Source organism: Oryzias latipes, chromosome 13 (genome assembly GCF_053564925.1).
Source record: "Oryzias latipes strain Hd-rR chromosome 13, Olatipes_Hd-rR_3.1".
In the NCBI taxonomy this organism is placed as follows: Eukaryota; Metazoa; Chordata; class Actinopteri; order Beloniformes; family Adrianichthyidae; genus Oryzias; species Oryzias latipes.
In genome coordinates, this window is record NC_136249.1 from 29,589,251 (window position 1) to 29,615,459 (window position 26,209).

The 26,209-nt window shown below is 38.8% G+C and overlaps 2 protein-coding genes across 3 annotated transcripts; both read left to right on the forward strand.

Annotated features, from left to right (window-relative positions):
- Positions 1–259: 259 nt before the first annotated feature.
- On the forward strand, positions 260–6,818 carry rab30 (RAB30, member RAS oncogene family). Of its 2 annotated transcripts, XM_078956613.1 has the most exons (6): positions 293–434; positions 2,205–2,376; positions 3,928–4,026; positions 4,104–4,187; positions 4,779–4,962; positions 5,217–6,818. In XM_078956613.1, exons 2-6 carry the CDS (start codon positions 2,326–2,328, stop codon positions 5,465–5,467), a joined length of 669 nt encoding a protein of 222 aa, XP_078812739.1. In that variant the 5' UTR covers positions 293–434; positions 2,205–2,325; the 3' UTR covers positions 5,468–6,818. The 2 variants fall into 2 exon arrangements, with proteins under 2 accessions (XP_004075330.1, XP_078812739.1); XM_004075282.5 differs by lacking the exon at positions 2,205–2,376 and having other exon boundaries at positions 260–434.
- Positions 6,819–8,239: 1,421 nt separating this feature from the next.
- prcp (prolylcarboxypeptidase (angiotensinase C)) lies at positions 8,240–22,813 on the forward strand. The gene is made up of 9 exons (XM_004075281.5): positions 8,240–9,114; positions 13,221–13,361; positions 13,448–13,549; positions 13,651–13,823; positions 14,970–15,127; positions 15,933–16,105; positions 20,425–20,592; positions 20,694–20,881; positions 22,141–22,813. The coding sequence occupies exons 1-9, from the start codon at positions 8,935–8,937 to the stop codon at positions 22,370–22,372; spliced, it is 1,515 nt and encodes a 504-aa protein (XP_004075329.1). The 5' UTR covers positions 8,240–8,934; the 3' UTR covers positions 22,373–22,813.
- Positions 22,814–26,209: the final 3,396 nt, after the last annotated feature.

Here is a 26,209-nt window from a genome sequence, read left to right on the forward strand (position 1 = left end):
AAACAATACATTTACAGTCCAGAGGTTTACATTATCTTAAAAAAATAACAATACAAATAAAAAATGTGAAGATGAAATGTTCTTGTAGTTTTTTATATTTTGCATGTGCTCTGTTGTTTATGTAACTGCATTTGAAGTCCAGATGGAAGATGCCCCATTATTGAGTTTCATGTAAAATTAATGACATCATTGGTAGCACCCCCTCCTCCTCCTCTTCCTCCTCCTCCTCCTCCTCCTCCTCCTCCTCCTCCTCCTCCTCCTCCTCCTCCTCCTCCTCCTCCTCCTCCTCCTCCTCTAGACAGTCAGAGCTAGTCGGCTGCTGAGGAGACAGTCAGGGGAATTATGCCCTGCCCAGCAGCGGCTTTGCCGATTTGAGGAGCCTTTCTATGCATACCAAGTAGTTTTAGGTCCGGGGCAGTCCCCGTGGTTTTGGGGTAAGTGCTAACTGTTTCCTGCCTCTCGGTTCGGTACCGGTATGACTTTGGGGTTTCCCCCCACCCCCTCGCTCCTCCTGCATCTGCAGACTCGGCCAAAATGGCTAGCAGGACCCGCTCGGTAGCTGCTGCTGCTAATGGCTACTGTTGCTAGCTTGGCTTTGAAGCCCTTAACGGAGGGGCTCGGTGTTGGGCGGTAATTCGGATTAAGATGGAGGCTTTGATGTTAGCCTAGCTTTGAGAAGACGCAGCAGTTGGAAGATTTTGGTTCTACATTGAACTACTGCCGGGATGTTAAAAATAAATATGAGGATTTTTCAGTGGATGCACTGCAGCAAGCAACAGTTTGTCTCCATTTCTTTCTGCCTGTGCTAGACCGGATGGATGTAACGATGCTGCAGGGTTTTAATCTTGTTTTATTCTAGTTTATCATGTGAAGGTCTCAGACAAGAAACAATCCTATTTATGTTTCCCCGCCCCAACTGGTCTTCTGCAACTTTCCAGGTTTTAATGAAATTCGCCAGAAATGTCAAACATCTCAATTTATTTATTGCATTTGCTTAGGTGAAAATAACGTTAATGTTCAGTTTTTGCTACGACTGGAACACTTCTGAGCCGTAATAAATAAAAAGCCAAATATTTTCCCATCATGCTCCTGGTCTAACTAAAGTTCCTTTGCTGCTTTTTGGGTCAGTCCTTAAAGCAGATTCATCCTTTTTTCCTTTCTTTATTATTATTTTTTTTAATGTTGCCATAAATGATTAGATTGCATTCTAGGCTGTGTCATCGTATCTATGGCAACCACTGTTGCCAAACAGTAGCGAGCTTATTGTGAATCCCCACCTCTTTCCACGCCTCTACCTATTGAACGCCTTTCCACTGACTATGATATGACACAAAAAGGATTTTTTTCAATGTTTATAAAAGACATAAACAGAAGGAATTACATTTCTAATTGACAATTTCTCTATTACTAAGCTATGACATATTAATAAGAAGGGCTTCAGGTTGCCCCACTCTGGTAAAAATTTTGTTTTGTACATGTTCTTGTGGCCTTTTTCTGATGATGGAGGACATGCATAATGTAAATTAAGCCCATAATTTTATTTCTGAGGATTTCTTTATTAACATATTTGTGAATCAGGAGTGTTGTTTCAAAGAGATCGTATTTGTGATGTAGAAAACACGCCGGGCAGGCCACAAGCTCCGTGCTCCGCTCCATTCTGCATCCATGCATCCACTTGTAGACGACTGCATTCATGTACGTCTACTTATTTCCTATTTGAGGTGGAATCTGGCTTAAAACTGGATAGTTCCAATATTGCACGCCACTTTTGTTTCACTGCAAATGTTAGATTGGGAACGTGTGGGATCGTCAGCTTGGAAACAGATGGATGATGGGGTGTGGGGGCGGGCTTACTCTACGCCAACAGTCCCATTTACAACTCAGAGGTGAACTTCTGACTAACTACTGCTGCTCTGCAGAAACTATGTCTTAGATTACCACAGTTTTTTTTTGTGCCTTAAAAAGGCATAACAATACCTAAAAAAACACTGGGAACGCTTTGAAAAAAAAAATCAAGATGATTGGAGCGAGACTTTCATGCAAAAGGGAATGAAATGTTAGAAAATGAGATTTTTGTGATATTATTGAATTTAATAATGATATTATTTTCTGCATATAGCTTTCTTATGTACAATACAAATGCACATGACAAGCAGTGATATCCTTTCCTTCATAACTAACTGGTTTGGGATTTGAATCCACAGCCGTGAGTCACAGCTTTCAGTCACCAAAGCACCTCATCAGGATGAGTTTGACCACAGAGAACTCAGGACTAAAAGCAAAGAAGGAGATAAACGGAAAAAATAGAAAAGGCTAAAATCAAAAATGAGAATAAGAAAAGCCTACAGCAACTGTAAAAAAAAAAGCTTTCATTTGGTAAGTTTTAGTTTTTTTTATTTAGGTTTTTAGTACTACTTCAAATTTACATTTATTTTACACTTTCAGTATTTCTTTCAAGTTTATGTTTGAGTTTAAAACTGTTTTCAAAATTTCCTATTTTTCTTTTTGAGTGTCGATTTTTCGAATTTACATTCTCATTTTTCACTTTAAAGACCCAGTTCCATCATCTTTTAATCTATTTTTAAAGCATTCCCAGTGGTCTTTTAATCATAATGATGCTGTTTTTATGTCTTTAGCCGAAATCCAAAAACCTGTGTTGTTTTCTAGGCCATAGTGGCGACAGTGGCTCAGGTGGTTGAGCGGGTCGTCCAATGACCGAAGGGTTGGCAGTTCGATCCCCGCTCCCACCAGCCAAAAATGTCGTTGTGTCCTTGGGCAAGACACTTCACCCTCCTTGCCTCCAGTGTGGCTCCACTGGTGTGTGAATGTGCATGAATTGTCCCGGTGATGGTCAGAGGGGCCGTAGGCGCGAAATGGCAGCCACGCCTCTGTCAGTCTGCCCCAGGGCAGCTGTGGCTACAACAGTAGCTACCATCACCAAGTATGAATGAGGAGTGAATGAATAATGGACACAATGTAAGCGCTTTGAGTGTCTTGAAAAGCGCAGATAAATCCAATCCATTATTATTATTATTATTATAGTTCCTGCAGAGCGGCAGGAGTTCATTAGAAATTCACCCTTGAGCAGTGGTCGCAACTGTTGGTGGTGCAGAGCGACCATGCCCTCTCTCGCCATCACTCATCTGTTTTACAGCTCAAAGCCCCTCACACCCCCAGCCTGTCATTACCGGTGCAACAAAAATGGCGACCGATATTGGAGCCATCCAGCCGTACAGTTTTTAACCCAGAGGCCACAGGTCAGACGAGGAAAACAAAGACGTACATGGATCTGTTTGTCTGCAAGTGGATGCAACAGAATGGAGCCTGTTGCCCGTCCAGCCCATTCTCTACGTCAGAAGGTTAAAAAATCAAAAGTTAAAGTCCCATCATCTGTCACACACCTGGGTGTGTGAAATTTATTCTCCGCATTTGACCCACGCCCTGGGGGAGCGGTGAGCTGCAGACACAGCCGCTCGGGAACCATTTGGTGGTTTAACCCCCCCCCAATCTAACCCTATAATGATGATTGTCAAGCAGGGAGGCTTTGGTATGACTTGGACAGGATTTGAACTCACGACCTTCCAGTCACAGGGCGGACACAAATACAAACTTTGTCAAACAGCATTTTTTTGGCTGCTTCTGATTCACAACAGTTGTGATCTTCATTTGCATTATCTATTTTATGTCCTCCATCATCAGAAAAATACCCCAAGAACATATTAAAAACACCAAAACCCCCATTTTCATTGGTGTGAGTTTTGAAGCTGACCCTGATTTGACCCCATACAACTGTATTTTGGCTGTTTAGAGTTTTTCTCATTCTTAACGGTAGAAAGTCTATCTGTTGTCATGTGTGCGTACATTTGAAAGTTTCAGTTTAATTAAAGTCCTAAAGCTTTGTTCTTCGTTCATTGTCTATTTGTACAGGTTATTATGAGCATGGAAGATTATGACTACCTGTTCAAAATAGTTCTCATAGGAAATGCCGGAGTTGGCAAAACCTGTCTTGTTCGGCGCTTTACTCAGGTATGTATTCATCTGAAAAAAAAATCTTCAAGCAGTTTATAATCAGAATGAAGAAATGATGCACGTGTTCATCATAGGGCCTTTTCCCACCTGGACAAGGGGCTACTATCGGAGTAGACTTCATGATCAAAACTGTGGAAATCAAAGGGGAGAAGGTCAAAGTATGTGTGTCTGTGTATTGCATAGATCCTTTAAGCTACATTCACACCGAATGCGTTTTGAATGGCAGGGGCGGCAAGTCGATGTACAAACGTGATCAGAGGTTTTGCGGCACAAATTGAGCATGGGGTGTGGAAAACGTTGATACTTTAGACTCTTACTCTAGACTCTGTCTTCCACAGCTCTATTCTGATATATAAAAGACCTGGTGTCATATAAATCCAACTGCAACACACTACTAGAATGGATTTCTCCTCTATGATCAATCTTCAAATGGTTGGCACTTCCGTGTTTTGGAATTGACGCTACCCCGTACATCTACCAATTCCGAGTCCCTGATGGTTCAAAGTTCAACTAGTTAAACTTTTGGCGTGTGTTCAGTGGACGCGCATTTTGTACGTAGAGCTCGCAAATGGACGCATGAACGTTAGAGTATGGAGCACATAAGCCTGAAACACATACTGTACACGAACACAGACTTTTCATTGGAAGTGGGCGTTTCCGAGCGCGGTGTGATGGTAGCTTTAGCGATGACAGCAGATGAGGGATTGCTCGCTTTGACCGTTGCTTCCATCATAAACCGTCTTCTCCAGTTGCAGATATGGGACACAGCCGGACAGGAGAGATTTCGCTCCATAACTCAGAGTTATTACCGTAGTGCCAATGCCCTCATTCTTACATATGACATTACCTGTGAGGACTCCTTCAGGTGCCTTCCAGAGTGGCTAAGGGAGATCGAGCAGTATGCCAACAACCAAGTGGTGACTATATTAGTCGGTAAGAAACAAACATTTTGGAGCTTTGAGAATGGCTTTTGCAAACCTTCTGAGTAGATAAATAAGAAATCTCACTGCTTTTGTTTAAAACTTTGACATTTCTTAGAAAACTGCCAACATACAAGTCTTTTCTTCATCCCACACATGCAGGAATACACCGTCACTCCCATCTGCTTCGTTTGTCACATTCCCACCTCTTTTTCTTTTTTTTGGCAAACTGCAGCCACGAATGATCTAAATCTTTGATTTCTGCAGGCAACAAAATAGATCTGGTGGAAAAGAGGGAGGTTCTGCGGCAGAGGGCTGAAGACTTCGCCGAGGCCCAGAGCATGCTGTATCTGGAGACGTCGGCCAAAGAGTCCGACAACGTGGAGAAGCTGTTCCTGGACCTGGCGTGCGAACTTATCCGGGAGGCCAAGCAGAACAAGCTGGATAACGGTGACACGGCTCCCATGCTCGGCGAGGGGAAAACCATCAGCTATTTGAACTGCTGCAACGTCAACTAAAAGTGGGGTACAGCTGATGTCGAGGGGGTCTCTCAGTCCTGAAGCCTCCGTCCCACTAAGACGGCATGAAGCCACCTCTAAGTTTGATCATTTTATTTCTTTTTTAGTCCCGTGAGTCTTTACAAGATACTCAAGTTTTAGCTGCCCCTCCAGGAGCAAATAGTTCAGGATGCTGCCATTACTGAGAACTCTTCTGGTCACTGTAGCAGTGAGTGGATGTCCAACACTTCCAGGACTTCCACATTGTGCTGATCTTGGTAAATTGCCAGGGTTTTCCTGTCAGGGCCATTTTCCATCAACATTCACCAGCAGTATTAATCTAAAAGTTCTGCCAGGAATTCTGTTACAGACCCCACACCGCCGAGGAGGAGTTCCAAAACCATCCAAGGTTATCTGTTAAAGGTAACAGCGTGTTTACATTCATAACATCTTTGAGATTACCGAGTTGGAATAGGATTTTTTTTTAATCTGTTGCACATTTATTTTCCAAGTTATCGTTGTTATTTTTTTTCTCTGAGAATCGCACTCACTAACTTTCATCCTCAAATGTCTAAGTTCTCTTTTTTTTTTTTTTTTTTTTTTTTTGCACCTCATTTCAAACTGTGAAATATTTGTTTTTTTTTTCCTTTAATTGCTGCTAGAAAATGTTTTTGTGTTAAATAACATAAACTAAAACACTTAAAAATGCTTAAAAGTATTCTGTGATGGTATTTTGTTAAACTTGCAGTGCTTGTGATTGTTTTATTTTGAAATTGCTAGAAGGCTGCAATCAGACGTAAACATGTAGTTTAATGAAATGAGTTTGTATTTTCAATACAGTCCGATCTTTTTTTTACATTTTTATCCACAGACGAGTATTTCTGCATTTTTTGCTGCTGCTTGGACATGATATTGGTTGATGAGGTTTGTCCATGTAGTTCTGTAGAACTTGTTGTATTTCATATACTTTTATTGTGAATCCCCCTGTTTAGCTATGATTTGTAGCATTAAAAAGATTTTTTTTGTTGTTGCCAAAAGTGCAATCTACTGTATTGCACAATGCCATTTGCTGCACACTTTATTTTCCCCTCGCCGTAATTTGAATACTGTAGTACATCTTGGCACTTTGCTTTGATCTTTTTGTACTGTCAGTAATCCCCTTTTTTTAAAATGGCAAGCTTTTGAGTTTTTTTTTTTTTTTTTTTGCCTTGTAACTTAGATATATAGAAACAACTCCTGGTTGATTATTTGCATTTTATTTTTGTCAAAGTGGAAAACAAAGGAACAAAAATGCTGTGGAGATTTTGTGCTTTTTCATGTGTATAAAATATCCTCATCAATACTTTGCATAACATTAAATAACTACACTAATTATTGTGTACTTGTCATGTGTTGTTGCCATGGTAACATCCGATTCTTGTCTATTACTGAGAGCAATGGTAATTTGTGCTTTAAGTATGTAAAATAAAAAAATGATTTGGCAACAGAAATTAAACCCAAACATCTTTTCTTTTACCGTATTTTCATTTTGGATTAACACTTTATATTTATTATACTTCATACGAAAGTCAATAAAATACCAATTAATGTATATTTAAGTAGCATCCTGACTGTAATTGAATATTTTGTATTTATTTTTGTAAATGCAACATGCACACAGTTCTATTTATTTACTTTCACTTCTATTTTTTGTAATAAATCGTATTTAACAGCAATTTCTTGCACTTTACTGTACTGTAGGTAACTTTCCCTTGGTAGGATGAGTAGTTTTATTCTATACATTTTACTTCAGGTAGATTTACAATTTACACCAATATTCTCACTCGAATGTAGCCCAAAATGTTCATATTTTCATGAATAGAAATATGATTTAAATAAATCAATAAAATACCTCCTGAATACGTAAAATGAAAATGAAATTATGGAATAACAACTGACAATGTAAATGAATTTATAATATAATAAATGAATTAATAATGATCATATACATTAAGCTTTCAAATGAAGTTGTTTGTGTATTTAAAAGCAATTTATAAAGCTATATTTTAGTTGATAAATTGTAATGAGAAATATGTACATATTGAATTATGAACACTAACAAGCTGCTGTGCCAAGTACATTTCTTTTTGTTTGAAATTTTGAGCCATTAGTTCCAGGGATTCATAACTTCAGCTCAACATCGGACTGATACCAGGTAGTTCATTTTTAACAACTGCAATAAATGGATCAGAATGCTTGCAAAAAACTTCATCAGGTTAAAATGTGGAGACATTTTAAACTGACAGAAAAATGTAAATGGTCTGGCAAAACAACATTTACTTTACACAAAAAATGATAAACATGTATAATAGTAAAGAGTTTTATGTCAGATATTTCATCACAAATATATGAAGCTTTAAATATTGGCATTTGTTTTGCCCAATATGGACAAATTATTGGCCTGTTTTTAACACTGCTGTTTTATTCTGAACATCAGTGAAAGCTTTGTGGCCAAAAAAGACAGTAAATATAAGAGGATTATCCTTTTATTCAACTACTATTTAAATATCAAAATAAAATTGGAATTTGTACAATATTTTCCGTTTGGTTTCTCCAATTTACTTTTTTTTAACCTAAAGGTTGGACATTCAAACCTCTACTTAGTTGATATGTTTTTCTTTTCTTTTTACTTGTATTAAAAAAAAATTCTAGTAACACATTTATAATTTTACTGTACCTTTCACATTTTTCTTGTAATATTACTTTGAGTAAATTTGTTGGAAAGTATTCCTCAGCTCTTATTTTTCAAATTTCATACCGGAAGTGGATCAAGCTTCGCGAGACTGCTGATTGTGTGCGCGAGACATAGCTTAGCATCGCGTTGCTAACAGGTTTCTGTTATAAATATTAAAATTAAAACATTTTAACAAGGAGCAAAACAATTTGGAAGATATTTAAATTGAGATACAAATTCATATGTATCCGTTTCTGATATGTTTGACAAATTAGGAACCAAATTTACCCTCTTTTTGTTCTCATTGAGGGTCGTTTTGTGGTTTAGCTAAATATTTTTTAATGCGTTTAAAGAGGTTTTTTTTTTTTTTTTTTTTTTTTTTTGTAAAGTGGAACCTACAAGTTTTTCTGCCCCCATCTTCCTTCAGGTCTTGATTAATTTTGCGAGTTTTGTACTCCATCTCCCACCAGCCTTTGCGGGACATTTACAGTAAGAAGTGGCTGCTGCATGTATACATCGCCGGACTGTCAGCTGAATGCAGCTGTTCAAAGTCGTTGCCTTTCACAGGAAGTTTGGACCAGATACGTCCCACGCGGACGCGGACAGTCCCGTTTGTTATTCAGATTTTAGGCAACACCTCCTTGGATCTGCTGACAAGAGAATCTCACTTCCTCTAAAAAAACCCTCATCTTCTTAGTTAGAGCGAATTCTGCTGAGATCATGCGCCCGTGATCAGACTCCGTGGATTGTTTGTTCGGGAGCTGACAGTAACTGAATGATGGCCACCAACAGGAGGCTGGCTGTGGACAGCTCTGCTGTTACCTGCTTTATAACCTTAAGTTTGGCTTGTTTGCACGTGACTGCCTTTAAATCCCAACTTTTTACGAGATTGGGTGCCAGAAGTTTCTCCTCTGAACCTCCAATCATCTACAAGACATTCTACTTTAACCAGAGGGTAAGTCAAATGTTTAAAATTATGGATTAAAAAAAAGCATTATCTATTTATATGCCATTGTTTTCTCCATTGGTTCACTTCCCTATAATTTATTCTGTTTCACTTTTCTTTTAACAGTTGACGAATAACAAAATTATTCTTTATTTAACATTGGAAATACATTCATTTTTATTATATTTTAATAGGACTTTTTAATATTACAGTAAGTAGTTTTTTTGTGTGGAAACCTGCTGGTATTAGATGCCACTTTCCCCAGTTTATTTATGTTTTACTAAAGCTATTGTTTGCTGATTGCTGAATAACAGCACAGGCTGTTCCATCTAAAATCATTCTGTTTAGGTTTTAAGTGTTGAGTCTGCAGACAATAGGTGTTTTCCTATGGCTTCCTGTAGTGAAGGGAAAGCTTTCACAATCAGCACCGCTCCTGCAGCCAGATCTACTACCATCCGTCCTGGCTCTCTGCCATAGACTGCCATAGGAAGTCTAAGGAGGTCTCCGGGGCCCAGTGAATATGAAACGCTTGTACCTCAGGGGGGTTTGAAAGATCTCCATTCAGCTCTTGTTTCCTCTTTTTATTGTTACTTCATGGGGGATTCGGATTGCCTTTTGAGCACCGTGTGGTGGTACCTAACGCATCGTCTGGTTTAGTCAAAACAAGCCTGGCTCCAGCATCTGTCCTGGATATGATCTAAGGCTACAAGAGAAGACCTGTCACTTATAATAAATAGTCTCCAGTTTTTGAATCTGTGGTCTTTAATGCATTGATTTTAGGCAGTTTGTGGTTACAACTTCTTGTCTCTTGTTTTGTGCTGCATTTCGTTAATTATGAGACATTTTGCGTCAGGTTTTGTGGAACTTTATAGCAATTTTAGCTCCCCAATGGGTGCTTATATCTCACAAAGTTTTTTATTTTTATTTCTGTGTTCGGTGTGATTACACGACAGATCTTGAAGAGATTTGAAGTGCACCTTATGGTTCAACAAATTTGGTTGGGGTCTCTTAATTAGCTCTGATCTCATTTTTGTTAGTTATATTTATGAATCTTTTGCTGAGATGCACCACAAATGGTCAAAAATAACTTTTTAGGACTACTGCATTTGCTGCATTAAGATGAGTGGCACATGGCACCTTTTATTTTGAAAGGAAGTCATGTGAACCTCTGTCACAAGTCATAATGTGAAAAAAAGGCTATTTTCTCTTTATGTTTTATTTTTGCCATCAAACACCAGTTTGTCACAACGGCAACAATAACATAAATACTTACAAAGTTGTGTTTTATGTTTCTGAAGAGTGAAGTACGACTTTTTGGCTCCTATTGCTTAGTGAGAAATTGACCCAAATGGCTCTTGAAGTGTTGAAGTGTTGTTGGGCTGAACAGTCTCTGAATAAACGTAGATAAACGTCAGTAAAAATCAAGAGAATTACAAGATCTTCATCCTCATCAGTAGAAATCCAATGTTGGAGTCTACGTGAATCTGTTATATAGAATTAAATATAATATTTTTGGTAAACCAGTAGATCAATTTGTCATACATTTAAGTTTAAAACTAAATATTCAGTTTAGTTCTGAATATTTCTTTATTTGACCTGCACTCAGGTGGGGATCTCCTTTTGTTTGGTGAGAGAAGAAGGAGACACAGTTTTAAAATCACAATCAACCAAATTAAAAAACAAAGACTGATAGATAAAAGGGTTTTTCTAAAAGAAATAAAAAAAAAATAAAATAAGTTGTCTTCAAGAACTAAAACCAGTGTGATTTTAGGATTTAGATTTTTTTTCTTTCTTTTTTTAAAGCATATTGATTATTAGTGAAGTAAGACAGGTTGGAGAACTGATGTTGAGTCACTGGTGAATTAAATAAAGTGGTAAAACTTTGAAAAAAAATCCAAAATTCTACGGCAAGAAAGATATACAATTATTAAAAAAAACGAAATCAAATTTTTATATTTCCATATTTAAAAAGTTGTAAATTTACACAAGGGTAACCTTATATTTTGTAAAAACATGACAAAATAAAAATGACAACTGCAGTAACATTTGGTATTTTTTCATAATTGAATGAATTTGTTCCCATATTATTATTTATTTTTCTTATTTTACGCTGGCCCTAACACTCTGCCATATTTCCCTGGTACTGCAGATGCAGTGATTATTGTTTTTGCTGTGAGCCGTGTTTGGATTTCAGGACAATGCTCCACACCTGTTCCAGCCCACAGCATCCTGTCTAATCAAGCTGACATGACCCAGACCATTTCCTGCCTCCTCCCAGCCTCATCTCAACACTTTCTGTTTGCTTGTCAACATAAAAATGAAACCCAAAAAACTGCATGATTCCCTTTCGTAATCACGACTAGTAAAGCCGCTGTGAACCTGCTGTCACTCCTATGGAAAAATCTCCAGCGATCATCATTTTCCTTGTAGCATCTGTGTGAGAAAATCAGAAATCTTCAGGAAATCCTCTTGACTGCCCTCTGTCTCCAGACAATGAATGGAAGTGTCCTCCTGCATCCTTTAGCTTGAAGTACCTGCTGCACTTCCCAGCAGGCTGTGCTGCCGTCGCTCCCGTCTCCATGGTTCACCCTGCATGCAGCAGGGTGAACCATGCGAAGAGCTGCAGATGCATTCAAGCTGTGGGCAGCAGATGTGGTGTTTGTCGTCGCCACATGGTGGCGCCACATGTTAGTGTGTGGATGTTATTAAACCAGATTTCCAGGATTGCTCGTAAAACATTGCCGAGTTTACCATGCGACTTGTTTGCTGTGGCGACCCCTGATGGGGAAAGCCGAAAGAGGAAGAAGATACTAATTTTACATTTCCTGAAAAACACATTTTTTTCTGTTACTATTTTTCCACCCTCAATTTTTTAAATTTCTCATCTATAGGAGAGTTGTGCTTAAGTGTATATATATATATAAACACACACACCTAAATTAGCATTTAAATGATGTCCATAAACATAAATATATATAATTCATCTAACCTGTCACCGTTATGTGCTTTGGGATTTTGTCCCTCAGCTGTCTCATGGTGGCCTCACCCTGAAAGCTTTGCCAAAAGCGAAGGAGTCGAGGCCTGAATGAACACATTGAGGGCCCCACATCTTGTTGCTGTCATTGGCTGGTAAAAATGCTGCCTCTTTTATGTCTTCCAAGTAGGGAAGAGAGCAGCAGTGGGCAAAAACAAAACAGAAACTCTCTCTTTTTTTTCCCCCCGTCTTGTTTTGCATGAAGCGTTGGGCTTGTCTGAAGGGTTGGACGGCTCGGAGGCCTCACGCAGGCGTCTTCTCTGTGAGGCGGTTGTTTCGTCCCGTCTTTTGTTCTGTCAAGAACACAGGAAATGGGCCTGGAAGAAGTGGGAGAATCCAGCACCCTTGAGATTTCATAAAAGGATATTTCAGAGGCCATTCCAAGTGGAACTAATGTGGCATCCTTTAAAGATGCCGCCAGTAATTTTTTTTAATACAAATTGGGGCTAATTACCTCAAAATTCAAACATCAGGATTTTTATTTTATTTTGTGAAGCCTTTAACAACACATGGACTGTGTTGTACCCCCTGAATATTGTATAACTAGAGTTAACCCTTAGCACTTGAAGTTTATTTTACTTGAATATATCAAGGACACTACAAAGCATGTACTTGTAGTGTAGTAAGCATACTAATTGAATACTTCTACAGACTAAATTGGAAAGTTTACAATAGTAGCCTGTATAAAAAGTAAACTTCAAGTAAACTGGCTTACGTTTAGTGTAGATTAAGAATACTTGTAGTACACTTAAATAGACTACTATAAATAATTACAGTTGTTGAAAACGGCCATATTTCTGGTATATAAGTCACAGGAGCCAAAAAATGCATTATAAAGCAGAAAAAAGCTAATAGAAGTCGCTTCATAGTATTCCACGCACATTTGGGAGAAAACTGCAATGCGTCTGAACAAATCCAAGCTCAGCGTAACGCTCTGCACACCCAAAAGATTTAACGTCCACTGCCTCTTTTACCACACGCATCAAATTGGCTGAACTGTGAAAAAAAAGTGACCTATACTCCGTAAAATACGGTAAGTAGAAACTTGGGGTAAATTTACATCAAAGTTCGTCTTTTGCAGATTAATCATTTTGGATTCCTTGAGGACGGCACTTTCAAGCAAAGGTACCTCGTGGCAGACAAACACTGGCAGGAGCCTGACGGACCCATTTTGTTCTACACTGGAAATGAAGGCGACATCACCTGGTTCTGCAATAACACTGTAAATACCTGGCTTGTCTGCTGACAGCACACACGCAGGCTGTCTTGAGTCTACTGCTGAAGCACCTGTGGCTGATCTTTCTGCAGGGATTCATGTGGGAAATAGCCGAAGAGTTGGGCGCCATGCTGGTTTTTGCAGAACACCGCTACTACGGAGAGTCCCTGCCATTTGGACAAGACTCCTACAGCGTATGTGAAGATGCAGGATTGTACACAAACAATGCACATTGATGATTGCATTTCAAATATCCCTAAAAGGATGTCGTCCAATCCCCCCTTTATTTCTGCAGGACAGCAAACACCTGAACTACTTGACCTCAGAGCAAGCACTTGCAGATTTTGCTGTTCTCATTCAAAATCTGAAGAGCAAAATGCCGGAAAGCCCCGTCATCTCCGTGGGAGGTTCCTATGGAGGGATGCTCTCCGCCTGGCTCAGGATGAAATACCCCAACGTAGTTGTCGGGTAAAGGAACCAACCAATCAAATGTTTTGAGCTAAATTACAGCAAAAAATAAAAAAGATGGGTCACATGGTAAGCCTTAGTCACTTACCCCCCATATGGGTGCAAGTGAGGGTTTGGGTTGTGTGGAGGGTCATAGAGAAGAGCGGCCACCTCAAAAGGTGTCGTGAAAATGGAGCGTACCATTTAACGTGGTAAATGTATCGCCAAGTATTTGTAAGGATGAAGTGAGTTGCTCGCTCTTGTGGCATAAAGGCGATGTTGTCATACGGTGCCCTTACACCACACTCAGGTTGTTCATTCTGACTCTTTACTTTTTTGATTTGAAATGGTTTATTTCAACCAATAAAAGCAAGAATAATGGACAAAGCAATACATTCAGCAGTTATACATTCATACAAAGACGTATCAACCTTAAGATAATTAGACATCAAATCAAAGATTGCTTGAAAGGGAGTGGAAGGAAGTGAATTTATATAATCCCTCCCCTGTTCTACCGTAACCATTTTATACATGACTTATCATTATCCAGTTCATAACATTTTATCAGACAGAATTAGGAATCTTTAAGTATCAATAAATCACATAACAAAGATGAATTACTTAATTAACATTACTTAATTACTGATCGCACGCAAAGGCTTTTGGCACAGGGGGTGCATGTGATACGTAAGTGCTCAGAAGAAGCCCACAGGATGTCCACAAAAACTACGCTCTGGGGATCTAATTTCCTTATTCCTACAGTCAGGCTGCACCCAAAGAGTTATCTTATCACTTGAGAACAGCCGATGGCTCCCTGCGCCATCCACAGGGTTTGGACGTTGAAAAAAAACAAAACAACAAATCTGTTCGCTGTGTTTGCATCTCCACTACATCACCCTTACTTACCCTCACCTGTCCCCCACAACATGCCAGTAGAAATAACAGTTTTTGCTCTACAGGCTCACCGAGTGGTCCATGATCTTGATATTTTCGCTTGTGTACCTTGTACAGGTTTGCCCATTTTTTAGGGGCAGTGGTTACTAAATCTTTATGTTTTTTAATATCCATATTACCTTTATTTGTTTTAATGTTATATGACTTTTAATTTTTATTTAACCTTTGATTTTTACCAATTTAGAGTAAACCGTGTGTATTTTTGGGTTTCAGAGCTCTGGCGGCATCTGCACCGATATGGCAGTTTCCCCGGATGGTGGGATGTGGAGATTTCTACAAAATAGTAACACAAGACTTTGCCAAAAGTGGCCAAAACTGCGATGTAACCATTCGCCGCTCTTGGAAGGCAATAAATAATTTGTCTTCCACTGGTGAGTCCAAACTGAATGAGTTATGAAGCTCTGTTTAAATTTAGAGTAAATCCTAACGCATATTTATGGAAAGTGTGATTTTTCGGCAGAACGACAACCAATCTGTGATAAAAATTATGCTTAGACTATAAAAAGTTTTCTGTCATCAACATTCTTAAGTAGAAATTTAGTAATGCACAAGGGTGAATCACAATAGGAGCAGATGTTTAAATTGACTTTAGAGACGAAGGTCGGAGGTTTTCTTCACCGTGTCAAACCTGCTCTCAATCCTCACAGGGGTTTCCTTAATGCTCATTTAAATTATATTTCTGTGAAATTTTTTTGCATATTAATTTGGTGGGCAGACTGTATTTTAACACAAATTCTTAGGATGGTTTGATGTCTTGTATACAAATCCAGACAACTAAACCAAAGTTTTTAGATGTAAAAGAAATATAAAAGTAAACATTTACAAAAAAATTTTTTTTTCTTTGGTTTATTAGTTAGTTACAAATGCATTATTTAAATATGTTTTTTTTACTTCGATTGTTTTGTTATAAAAAAAAAAGCCAATATAACTATTTTAGGCATGAGGAGTGATTCATTTTATGATATAAAATAATGTAAAATGAAAACTGTAAACTTTTTTATCCCTTATATATATATATATATATATATATATATATATACACATATATATATACACATATATATATATATATATATATATATATATATATATATATATATATATATATATATATATATATATAAAATGTGAAATTGGCACTAAAATATACATCATTTTCTATTTCTCTCTTGTTAGCGTCTGGTCTGCAGTGGTTATCTGAAGAGTTCAGTTTATGCTCGCCGCTCAAAACTAAGACGGACGCCGTTATCTTCAAGGGCTGGCTTCAGGAGACGTGGGTGAATCTGGCCATGGTGGACTATCCCTATGAAGCCAGCTTCCTCCAACCACTTCCTGCTTGGCCAATCCAGGTAAACAGAAGCATCACATTTAAAGCCACCGGTTAAAAACGACCCCAAACGCCATCGAAGGGGTTGAAGTCCCACTCCAATCATCTTTTGATATTTTGTAAAAGCTTTCCAAGTGTTCTCTGAATAATAATTATGCAGTTTTGAGCCAAAATCAAGAAACCTGTGTCGTTTTCTAGGACATCATCTTTACATAGCAGCAGGAGTCTGTTAGAAATTCACCCCTGAGTTGTGGGCGGGACTGTTGGAAAAACCCCGCCCCCACTCTCCATCACCCATCTGTTTACACGCTCCCCCACTAGCTTACTGCTAGCCACGTGCCAGCTCAGATGAGGAGTACGTAGAGGTGCGTGCGTCTTCTTATCTGGAAGTGGATGAGAGCAGGGAGCTTGTGTCCCACCCAGCGTATTTTCACAAATTCTCTTTTTTTAAACCAAATTTTTTTGCCTGCTTCTGAATTGCGACGATTTGAATAAAGAAAAAAGTCAGAAATGCAATTTCTTTACAGTTTCTTTAGTTTCTTTACATATGAATCGGTTAGTTCAAAAGGGGCCCAAGTCCAAGAGGTTTGTTTTTCCAGGAAAAGCATAGCTTAAAGGGAGGCTGCACCAAATGATTAATATTTTACCCAGATTCAGTTCATAGCTTACAAATGCTATAATATGAAGCACCTCACTTTTATCATTTCAGAGGAGTAGCAAACTAAAGTCTCTGGACTTGGGCCCTTCTTGAATTAAACAGGGGCGCTGCCATATTGGATAACGAGTGCTGCCATCTATGGGATAAATTAGATCAGATAGATTTGCACTTAGTGCATTTTAAATGTCAAGCATAGTCAATACATTACAACGGACTTGGGACTTTTTTGCACATAATCAGATAGCTTTTCCCTTGAAGACCATAGAACATATAATATCTCTATTTTGAAAAATTGTGGACTTGGGCCCCTTTTGAACTAACCAATTCAAATGTCCTCCATCATCAGAAGAACGTGTTAAAAACACCAAAACCGAAATTTTCATGGAAGTGCTTACATTTATTTCAGCTTTCTTGTAGTTCTTTTTTTTTTAAAAACTTTAGTGGTTACTTCGACCGGGAACGGCTTCTCCTTAATGAACGTGCGACTCGGCTGATTGTGTTACAAGTGTTTGTTGTGTTGGGCCCTTTTGTGTACAGCAACCTTTAACACGCGTCATACATATTCATCAGTTTCTTTGGGAGTGAAAGTATTCTTTAGATAAGCAGCAACAAGCGAGGCTCAGTTCCTCCGCTTGTCTCGCACCAACCGTCCTTTCATTTGCACGCCCTGTCCGATCTGCGAGGTGTTCCCGTCAGGGTGAAAAGGTTCTCCGCTGGTAATCAGAAAAAGCTCTCCTCCATTAAGGAGCGAGCTTTCCAAACACAGAAATAAGCTCATTAACTTTTATATTAATCCAGTTTTTCCACAGATTTATCATGAAATCGATGAGGGGCATCCTGTTAAATAAACACTAAACTCTCTTTTTTGTTGTGGTTTTATTTCAGGTTTTTTTGGCTGCTTGCCTTTAATGTATGCGACCCCTATGGGTGGTTTAAGCAGTTTAGATTGTTGGGTGCAAAAAGGAGCTTTTTCTGTAATGACAAAGCTAATGTGATTATCTGAGTGAGTGTGAGAACGGGGTATTGAGGGCTTAAAGGAGGGAAATCTGTTGGCACAGATGAATGTATAAGCCTAATCCTATCTGAAAAGTAAGGAGAAGATGCTTTGGAGCCATTGCAGTGTTTTTTGGGGTGTTTTTTTGTTGTTGTATTTTTTTTTCACAGCATAAATCTTTGCTTGGACATGTATGTGGCCCTCCTCATCCATCGACCACCAACTCCTCCCCGCTCCAGAAACAAAAGCCTTAGTAACAAACTCCCCTCCAACCCTCCAAACAACAGAGCCCAGTTTGTCCGCTTCACAAAGAGCGCCGAAACAACCGCCGCCGCCGCCAAATCGGCATCCATAACAACACAGGAAAATGAAACAAGAGCTGAAACGCAAATATTTATCATTCACACTATTAATTCTAAGGAAATCGGCCACAGTTGAACAAAAAAAACGAAGAAAAAAACAAGAGCAAAGCCTTTAGATTGATAAATCAATGTGGCTTCTTACATGAATGCAAGGTATTTTTTTTCTTCTGCTGCCAAGATGGGAGCGATAAATTCTAGTTCATTCCAGGGAATTTCTTATGCAAATCAGGCGCCGCAACGTTTTATGTGGAAAAACACTTTATGGGCCACAAGAAAGTGATCGCCAGCCTTGTAAACAACTTTGATCTATGCTGGTTATCAAAGAGCCACTGATGAAAAAGGAAAGGATTTTGGGTGTTTTTAACATGCAATTTTGGCCTTTTTCTGATGATGAAGGACATGTATTAAGTACATTAGCATAAAAATTGAAATTTTGATTATTTCTTAATTGAAATCGTGAATCTAGAGCAGACGAAAAAATGTAGTTGGAAAAAGATCGTGTTTGATTCACAAAATCTGATCAACGATTCACAGATCAAACTTCAATTCTTACCATTTATTGAATGAAAATTAAACTAATATGTTTTTGACCACTGTCATTTATTCTTGTATGTAGAACAAAAGAACCGAATCATCGAAGCAGATAAAAACACAAGGATTTTGAAATGAAGAAATGGTTTTTGTCACTTCAAACAAAATCAAACTCAAGAGTTTTTTCCTATCAAATTCCTCATTAACTTCAGCACTAAACAACACATAAACATCACTGTTGCTTTAAAACATTGAACAACAAATCCTAAATCTGTTTTCCCTTTTTCCATCCTCAAAGTTTAGCGGACAACAGTTCAAATAGATGGATCACAAAAAGAAAATAAATGAAGACAAAGCGAGACTTAAATAAAAACAGCTCTAAAAGGATTTTTGTAATAACTCAAAGTTCATATTGATCAGATTTTATATATATATGTATGTATGTATGTATGTATATATGTATGTATGTATGTATGTATGTATGTATGTATGTATGTATGTATGTATGTATGTATGTATGTATGTATGTATGTATGTATGTATGTATGTATGTATGTATGTATGTATGTATGTATGTATGTATGTATGTATGTATGTATGTATGTATGTATGTATGTATGTATGTATGTATGTATGTATGTATGTATGTATGTATGTATGTATGTATGTATGTATGTATGTATGTATGTATGTATGTATGTATGTATGTATGTATGTATGTATGTATGTATGTATGTATGTATGTATGTATGTATGTATGTATGTATGTATGTATGTATGTATGTATGTATGTATGTATGTATGTATGTATGTATGTATGTATGTATGTATGTATGTATGTATGTATGTATGTATGTATGTATGTATGTATGTATGTATGTATGTATGTATGTATGTATGTATGTATGTATGTATGTATGTATGTATGTATGTATGTATGTATGTATGTATGTATGTATGTATGTATGTATGTATGTATGTATGTATGTATGTATGTATGTATGTATGTATGTATGTATGTATGTATGTATGTATGTATGTATGTATGTATGTATGTATGTATGTATGTATGTATGTATGTATATGAAAATCATTTTTTTCAGAGCTTATTACAGTAAACTGAACTTCTGTCTCTTTTTTCGGCTACGAAAAAACTTGATACTTTTACTTTGACAAAAAGAAGCATCATCAACATTTTATTTTGAAAATTTGGGTGACAGTAGCGCTTTAAATCCAACATAACTCTCCAATTAAATTTACTCTGCCTGTAGTGCAGTTTCATTTCATTCCATTCAATTTATGAAGATCGCATATCAACAATCTCTGACTTTGCAAATATTTGTACTTCGGGAACAGATCGCGAATATCCTAGTATTCAGATGCTGGTTACAGCCCTAATGACTAGATCCATGTACATCTTTGTTTTCCTCGTCTGAGCTGGCATCTGGCTCAAAACTGTGCCGCTGGATAGTTCTGGATAGGTTGGGAGTGTGGGGAGCTGTAAGCTAGCTGGAGAGTGTGTAAACAGAGAGCTCTCAGCAACTGGGAGAAGAAGGGGAAGGCGCCAACGATCTCAACCACAACTTGGAGGCAAAGTAGTTATGAACTCCTGCCGCTCTGCAGAAACTATGTCCTTGAGAAACTATACAGTTTTCCGATTTTTTGATCAAAACAGCATAATCATGATTAAAAGACGACTGTAAACAGTTTGGAATTAGATCAAAAGCTGATCCTAGTGGGTCTTTAATGGATGCAGAGGCTAACCTAAAGTTGACCTGTTTTTACTTCGTCTGAAGGTGGTGTGCAAGTATCTTGCTTTCGACTCTAAAGCGTCCGACTACGATCTACTACATGGCGTCTCTCAAGCAGCTAAAGTCTACTATAACTACACTGGAAGCTCCTCCTGTCTCAACACATCGCAGACAGCAACCAGCAGCCTTGGGGCTCTTGGCTGGACGTACCAGGTTCTGGAGATCCCTGATCCGCTGCTTTAAAAAAAATAAAAAATAAAAGATGGATGCAGATATGTGGTACCAGCCTTAACCGAACGTGCTCTCAATTACAGGCCTGCACAGAGATGGTGATGCCCATGTGCACAGATGGGGTGCAGGACATGTTTGAGCCTGAAGACTGGAACTTCCAGGCCTTTTCCGATGAGTGTTACAGCATGTTTGGCGTCCGGCCGCGTGAAGACTGGGCCGGGACACTTTATGGGGGCAAGGACATTTCCTCTCACAGCAACATCATCTTCAGGTAATCACTACTACTCCGATTGAGGCAGAAAATATGTGTTTTTGATCATTTTCCTCCAATAATATGGAGGTGGTGCATCAAAACCTGGATTTTAGACTCTTGAGAAACGTTTGGGGGTTTATGTTTTACCTTCAGAACACCAAACCAGAACTTTGTCCCTTTTCAGTAAAGTAAGACTTAAAGTAACTCTAAAGCTATGTACACACCGGGCATGTGACGCACGGTTATGAACGTTTGTTTAGCCCGTAGTGTTCACACTGGACAAGCAGGGAGGGGCTTTTTCTTCTTTTTCTACTGTTTACTAGGGCATGTACGCCACCTACAGTTGGAGGAGGCTTGGTGCAAAATATGGAATCGGTGCAAATCTTTTGAACCTCATTTTTTTCTGTGAAGTGAATTAAAAGGGACGTTGTCCATACATCACCACCATCTCCGAGTCCATGATTGGTCAAAGTTTGAACCGGTTTAACTTGCAACGCGCGTTCATTGGCTACACGTACATAGAAAATGGTCAAAAAACGTTCGTAGCCATGCGGTAACGCGAGAGTTTTGAGCGCAGAAGCTCGAAATGCCTGTTTCCGTGTACATAGACTTGTCATTGGAAGTGGCTGCTTGAATGCCCGTTGCCTTGGCAACTTAGCGTTAGACTTGAAACATGGTTCAAACTTGACTTGGACTTGTGTGAGGTGACGTGTGTGTAAAAAAGGCAAAACAAGAAGTTAGTCCTACTTTACTTTAATTTGATTTACAAAGCGAACATTTTAGGTATAGTCATAAAAATAAAAAAGAGAGAAAAACATAATAGTAATAAGACTTCAGCTCATTGATGGGATGTAAACAAACATTTTTAGTCTGGTGTGGAACAAAAGCAGTCTTCCTTTATCGGAGTACAATTGAGAACAAACATTCAGTTTGTCCACAAAATCTGTAAAAAAAAAATCACAAAAATATATATAGTTTTGGAAGAATTTTGCATAATTTAGACTTGCAGACTAAGTTTGACACATTAAAAAGTAATTTAAAAAATAAAAATTAATCAAAATCTCACATTAACATTTTCAATCTGCCATTATCCTAAAAAAATGTAAGCATTTTTCGAAGTTTAAATGTGTAAACATAAAATAGTGGGTTTGCTTGGGACACTGAAAAATCCAATAATATAAACTTAAACTATAGACTAAGTCATAGATCTAAAAAGAATGATTACAGTTTTTTATTTTAAAGACAAATCTTTCCAAATTTCCCGCTGTTGGTTTCAGTAATGGCGGTCTGGACCCGTGGTCGGCTGGGGGGGTGACTTATAACATCACAGAGTCTCTGGTTTCCATCATGATCCCCGATGGCGCTCATCACTTGGACCTCCGCTACAGCACCGACCTGGATCCGCCGTCTGTGCGAGCGGCCCGGGCGCTGGAGCTGAAGTTCTTCCAGGAGTGGATCGACAAGACCAAGAAGAGAACGGGACGAAGCGGTACAGAAAACCGGCTTTGACAGGAACATTTCTGGTTCTATTAGACTCCAAAGTTTGCCAGAGGCCATTTAGGACGTTTCTGTGGAAGGAAAACTTGAATTTACACTCCTATTTTTTAATGCCAAACCGTAACATTTCAAGGAATTCATACTTTAAGTGCCAAAGAAACCTGCTTTATTGCTGACGAGTTTTCAAAGAATGAATGGATTCCTTTTAGTTTTTCAAATGTTGTTTAATTATGTCACTTCTTTCAGGGTGCTTAAAGCTTTAATTTGAAAACCATCAATATCTCATTTAGTCGATTGCGATCATTCATGCCGGTTTCCAGCTGCTCTCTTCCAGGTATGATTGTTTTTCTACCATATTGAAGATTGTCAAATTTCAATAAGCCTCCGGAAAAACGCCTGGTACTAAATCTCAAACTTTTGACATGTTTTGGAAAATAAACTTCACAGAAGAACCGTTTCACTCCATTTTTTTATTTGCTTCACCTTTCTATACAAGGTTGTAGTTATAAACCGCTGATTCGTTCACTGCAGAAAAAGGCTCTCCAAAAAAAAAAAGTACAAACTTTTTAAAGTTTGAAACATTTTAGTTAAGGTTTATTCAGATTGGACATTTAAAGTAAATTTAGAGTTTGTTTCCCCTGATAATCCAGAACAAATTTTCTATCTGAATGCAGCCAAGTGGCCCCTGGTCCGGGACCGGGAACCGCTCTCTGGTCTCAGTTCATTTCCACTTTAGTCAGATGAATAGAAGCTCATCAAAAAAACTTTTAATATGATGCATATCACTTTTCACAACGTTTTCCCAACAATCTAAATGTCATAAACACTCATCAGATATCCTGTAAATATCCTACCCCATCTTTATTTTATTTAACCTTTAACCTTTTGGGATTAAGAGTGAACAGTAAAGTAAGCATCTCATTGTACAGGGAAACCTGTTTCCTTACTCTGCATATGACAAAAAGCCCTTTTGAATCTTGAATCTTCTTAACCTCATCAGCATGTCTCTGCCGTACTGAGCAGCAACTACAAAGTCTTGAACCTGACGTTGGTACAGACAGTAAAGTTAGAATAATTGAATAATTGAATTAAACCGATGAGGATTGCAAAGTGCAGGACTTCCATTATATTATTCTGTCTCTCGTTGTTTTGCTCCGCCCTCATAATTCCTGGCCAATGACTGAAGAGATCTTTAGTCATGTGCTCTTGTTTACGTGTTTCTTATCAGAATAGTATGTTTGAGGGCCGTCTTAAGACAGACCAAAGGCGAAGTTCCGACTTTTCTGGTCTGAATACACCCTTAAAGTAAGCACAAAAAAGAGAGTAAGAAAAATTCTCTTAAGAAGAATTCTTATTTAAAAAAACTTCTGGTCACTAAGATTATTTTGCTATTGAAAAATATTCTTGATTATTAGACAACACTTTTTTTTTTACTTTTCTTTTTGTTTGTTTTGTTTTTGTCATTTTTATTTCTGTAGTAATTTTTGAATTTTTTTGAGCCATCACATTTGGGAGGCAGTCAAGCGTTTAGGGAGGCCGCCCCCCCAACACACTTCTTTTGCTTACATCCGGTTTATGGATGGATTACATAAACAGAAGGTTTGGGCTCAGCTCAAAGACGGAAAGTCACAGAGAATACGACCATTTTCCTTGAAACGGGGCTCTTTTTCCACTAAGATGGGGTTCTAGCAGCGTTGAGACACTTGGTCGTGTTTCAGAGCAGACAAGGTCGCAGAGTTCAATTTTCCCTCCACAAGAACAATTGTCTTTGCTGGAGATTTAATAAAATCCCAATCGGAGGTGGTCAATAAGGCGGGTGGTGGGAGGTTATTGCAGTTACGCCTGCTGACCCTGTGGGACCCCCACCCCCCACCCGCTCACATTAACTCACTGGCTGCCTTTAAAGCTCTAAATTGTGGCAGCCTGTCGCCTCTGATCGGTGCCCCCCCTGCGAGCGTTATTATTAATACAACTCCTGTAGTGCAAAAGAGGTTTAAAACGACGATGCACAAATCTGCAGGGAGCCTCGAGAAAAGCCCCCCCACTCATCTTTTCAAGCCTTGTGATGACCTTGTGGTGTAAATGTGCAGCACGTCCTGCTCCGGTATGCGAGTTTACCTAAACACAAAGCCGACTTCTACGCCTTTTTTCTTGGTCACAGGCGTCACTGAATTTCTTCGGGGGTCAGAGATGCAGCTAAACCCCCGGGAGTAGGTGGGGGTCTCCGCCACTGAATGCCCTCCTTAAATGTTTCTCAGGACTTTAAGAGGTCATTCATTTTGTTTGCCTTTTTGATCTCCCTGACAATCGTCATCAATCAGAGACGTTATTAGTATTCACTCAACTCTTGAGTGTGTCTCTGCTCAGACGGGGACCACACACTATTAGGAAGAGATTAAGGCTGTGCGTGTCACATCATGTTGTACCAAAGGAGCCCTGTTCCCACTTCTTTTGGACTGAGGAATGCTGAATAAGCAGATTCTTTTGAACAGAAAGGGATGCCACCTCAGATAAACGGACAGAAGCCATTTTTGGGCGGTGAAATAACACCCCACGTTCAGAAATGTGATTTAAAAGAAATTAAGGGAATCGAACACATGCAAAAGTGTGAACTTCCTCAGCTGAGGCCCATCCCCGCTCTCCCTCTCAGACTTAATGCAACAATAGGAACTTGTTTCCGGGATCTCGGCGTCAGTGCTCTGCGGAGTGAATGACCCACCAGCACAAAAGCCAAGACCTCCCGACTCGAAAGAGTGGCCATGGCTGCCATGACTGGGATGTGGTCACTCTGCCAAGATGGGGGCTGCTGGGAAAAAATAGGAGCTCCTCCACTGAGTCAGGGGGCCGTGCTTCCAAATGGCTGCAGCTGTTTTCTTTCCACTCAAAGAAAAGCCCCGTTATGCCAAAGTGAGGACTCAAACCTTGAGTTTGCATTCAAGCCGTGTTCTGTGAGAGTTACACATGGATTACATAAACGAGACGTCTTTCTAAATCAGTGTTTTTCAACCTTTTTTGAGCCACGGCACACTTTAACCTTGACAAAAATCCTGCGGCACACCAGCATCCAAAAATTAAAACAAAAAAAGGAGAAACTCATAGTCTGTATTGATCTACAGCCCCTCCTCAATCTCACATGCATTTTTGTGATAATTGTGGCTGAAAAAACTGGAAGCTGCAGCTGTTTTTTCTAAAAGATGTAATAAAAGTTAAGTTAGAAGATTTAAAAACTGTTTTATGTGTGTTCGTTGTCGTGTCAAGACGTTTAACAAGGACGACTCATTGTACGCTGAGACACTGTCACTTTAACGCAATGCATCATGGGAGATGTAGTGCAAACAGCCACCAAACGCAGACAGACTCTCTTCTCTGAGCTTCATTGTTTTGTTCACAGTCTGATACCGGATTCTGTGGAAAGCTACACCGCTAAAGACGAGCTTTAGCTGGCATTTTTTTTGGAACTGAGAGACTTTATGAGCAGAATCAGAACAAGGAAGTGAAGAGTTTAACCACCTCTGATTGGTCAGACTGATGACATGTGATTAAGCCTCCAAGAATGATTGGTGGAGACAGTTAAAGGGGCGGGACGCTTCCTAAAACATTATAGCTATGGCTAAATCGCGGTACCGTCATTCTTATCAAAATGTCTTTAATAGAATCAAATAAACACAAAGAAAAACTTATTTTACGATCTTTCATATTCCTAACTACTCAGTGTTTTATCAGGGCCTGTTTGGATGAACAAAGAGCTGATATCCTCGAGATGGGAAATGTTTTTAGATCAGTTAATGAGGGCAATTTCCCACGGCACACCGGTTGAAAAACACTGTTCTAGGGCACCGTTTCGGCCGT

Excerpts from the sequence above, each read along its gene's own strand:
- prcp (XM_004075281.5), top strand. The coding sequence starts at position 8,935 with ATGATGGCCACCAACAGGAGGCTGGCTGTGGACAGCTCTGCTGTTACC. Across the intron at positions 9,115-13,220 it reads CATTCTACTTTAACCAGAGG|ATTAATCATTTTGGATTCCT; the intron begins GTAAGTCAAATG and ends CGTCTTTTGCAG. Across the intron at positions 15,128-15,932 it reads AAATAATTTGTCTTCCACTG|CGTCTGGTCTGCAGTGGTTA; the intron begins GTGAGTCCAAAC and ends CTCTCTTGTTAG.
- rab30 (XM_078956613.1), top strand. The coding sequence starts at position 2,326 with ATGAGAATAAGAAAAGCCTACAGCAACTGTAAAAAAAAAAGCTTTCAT. Across the intron at positions 2,377-3,927 it reads AAAAAAAAAGCTTTCATTTG|GTTATTATGAGCATGGAAGA; the intron begins GTAAGTTTTAGT and ends CTATTTGTACAG. Across the intron at positions 4,188-4,778 it reads TCAAAGGGGAGAAGGTCAAA|TTGCAGATATGGGACACAGC; the intron begins GTATGTGTGTCT and ends CGTCTTCTCCAG.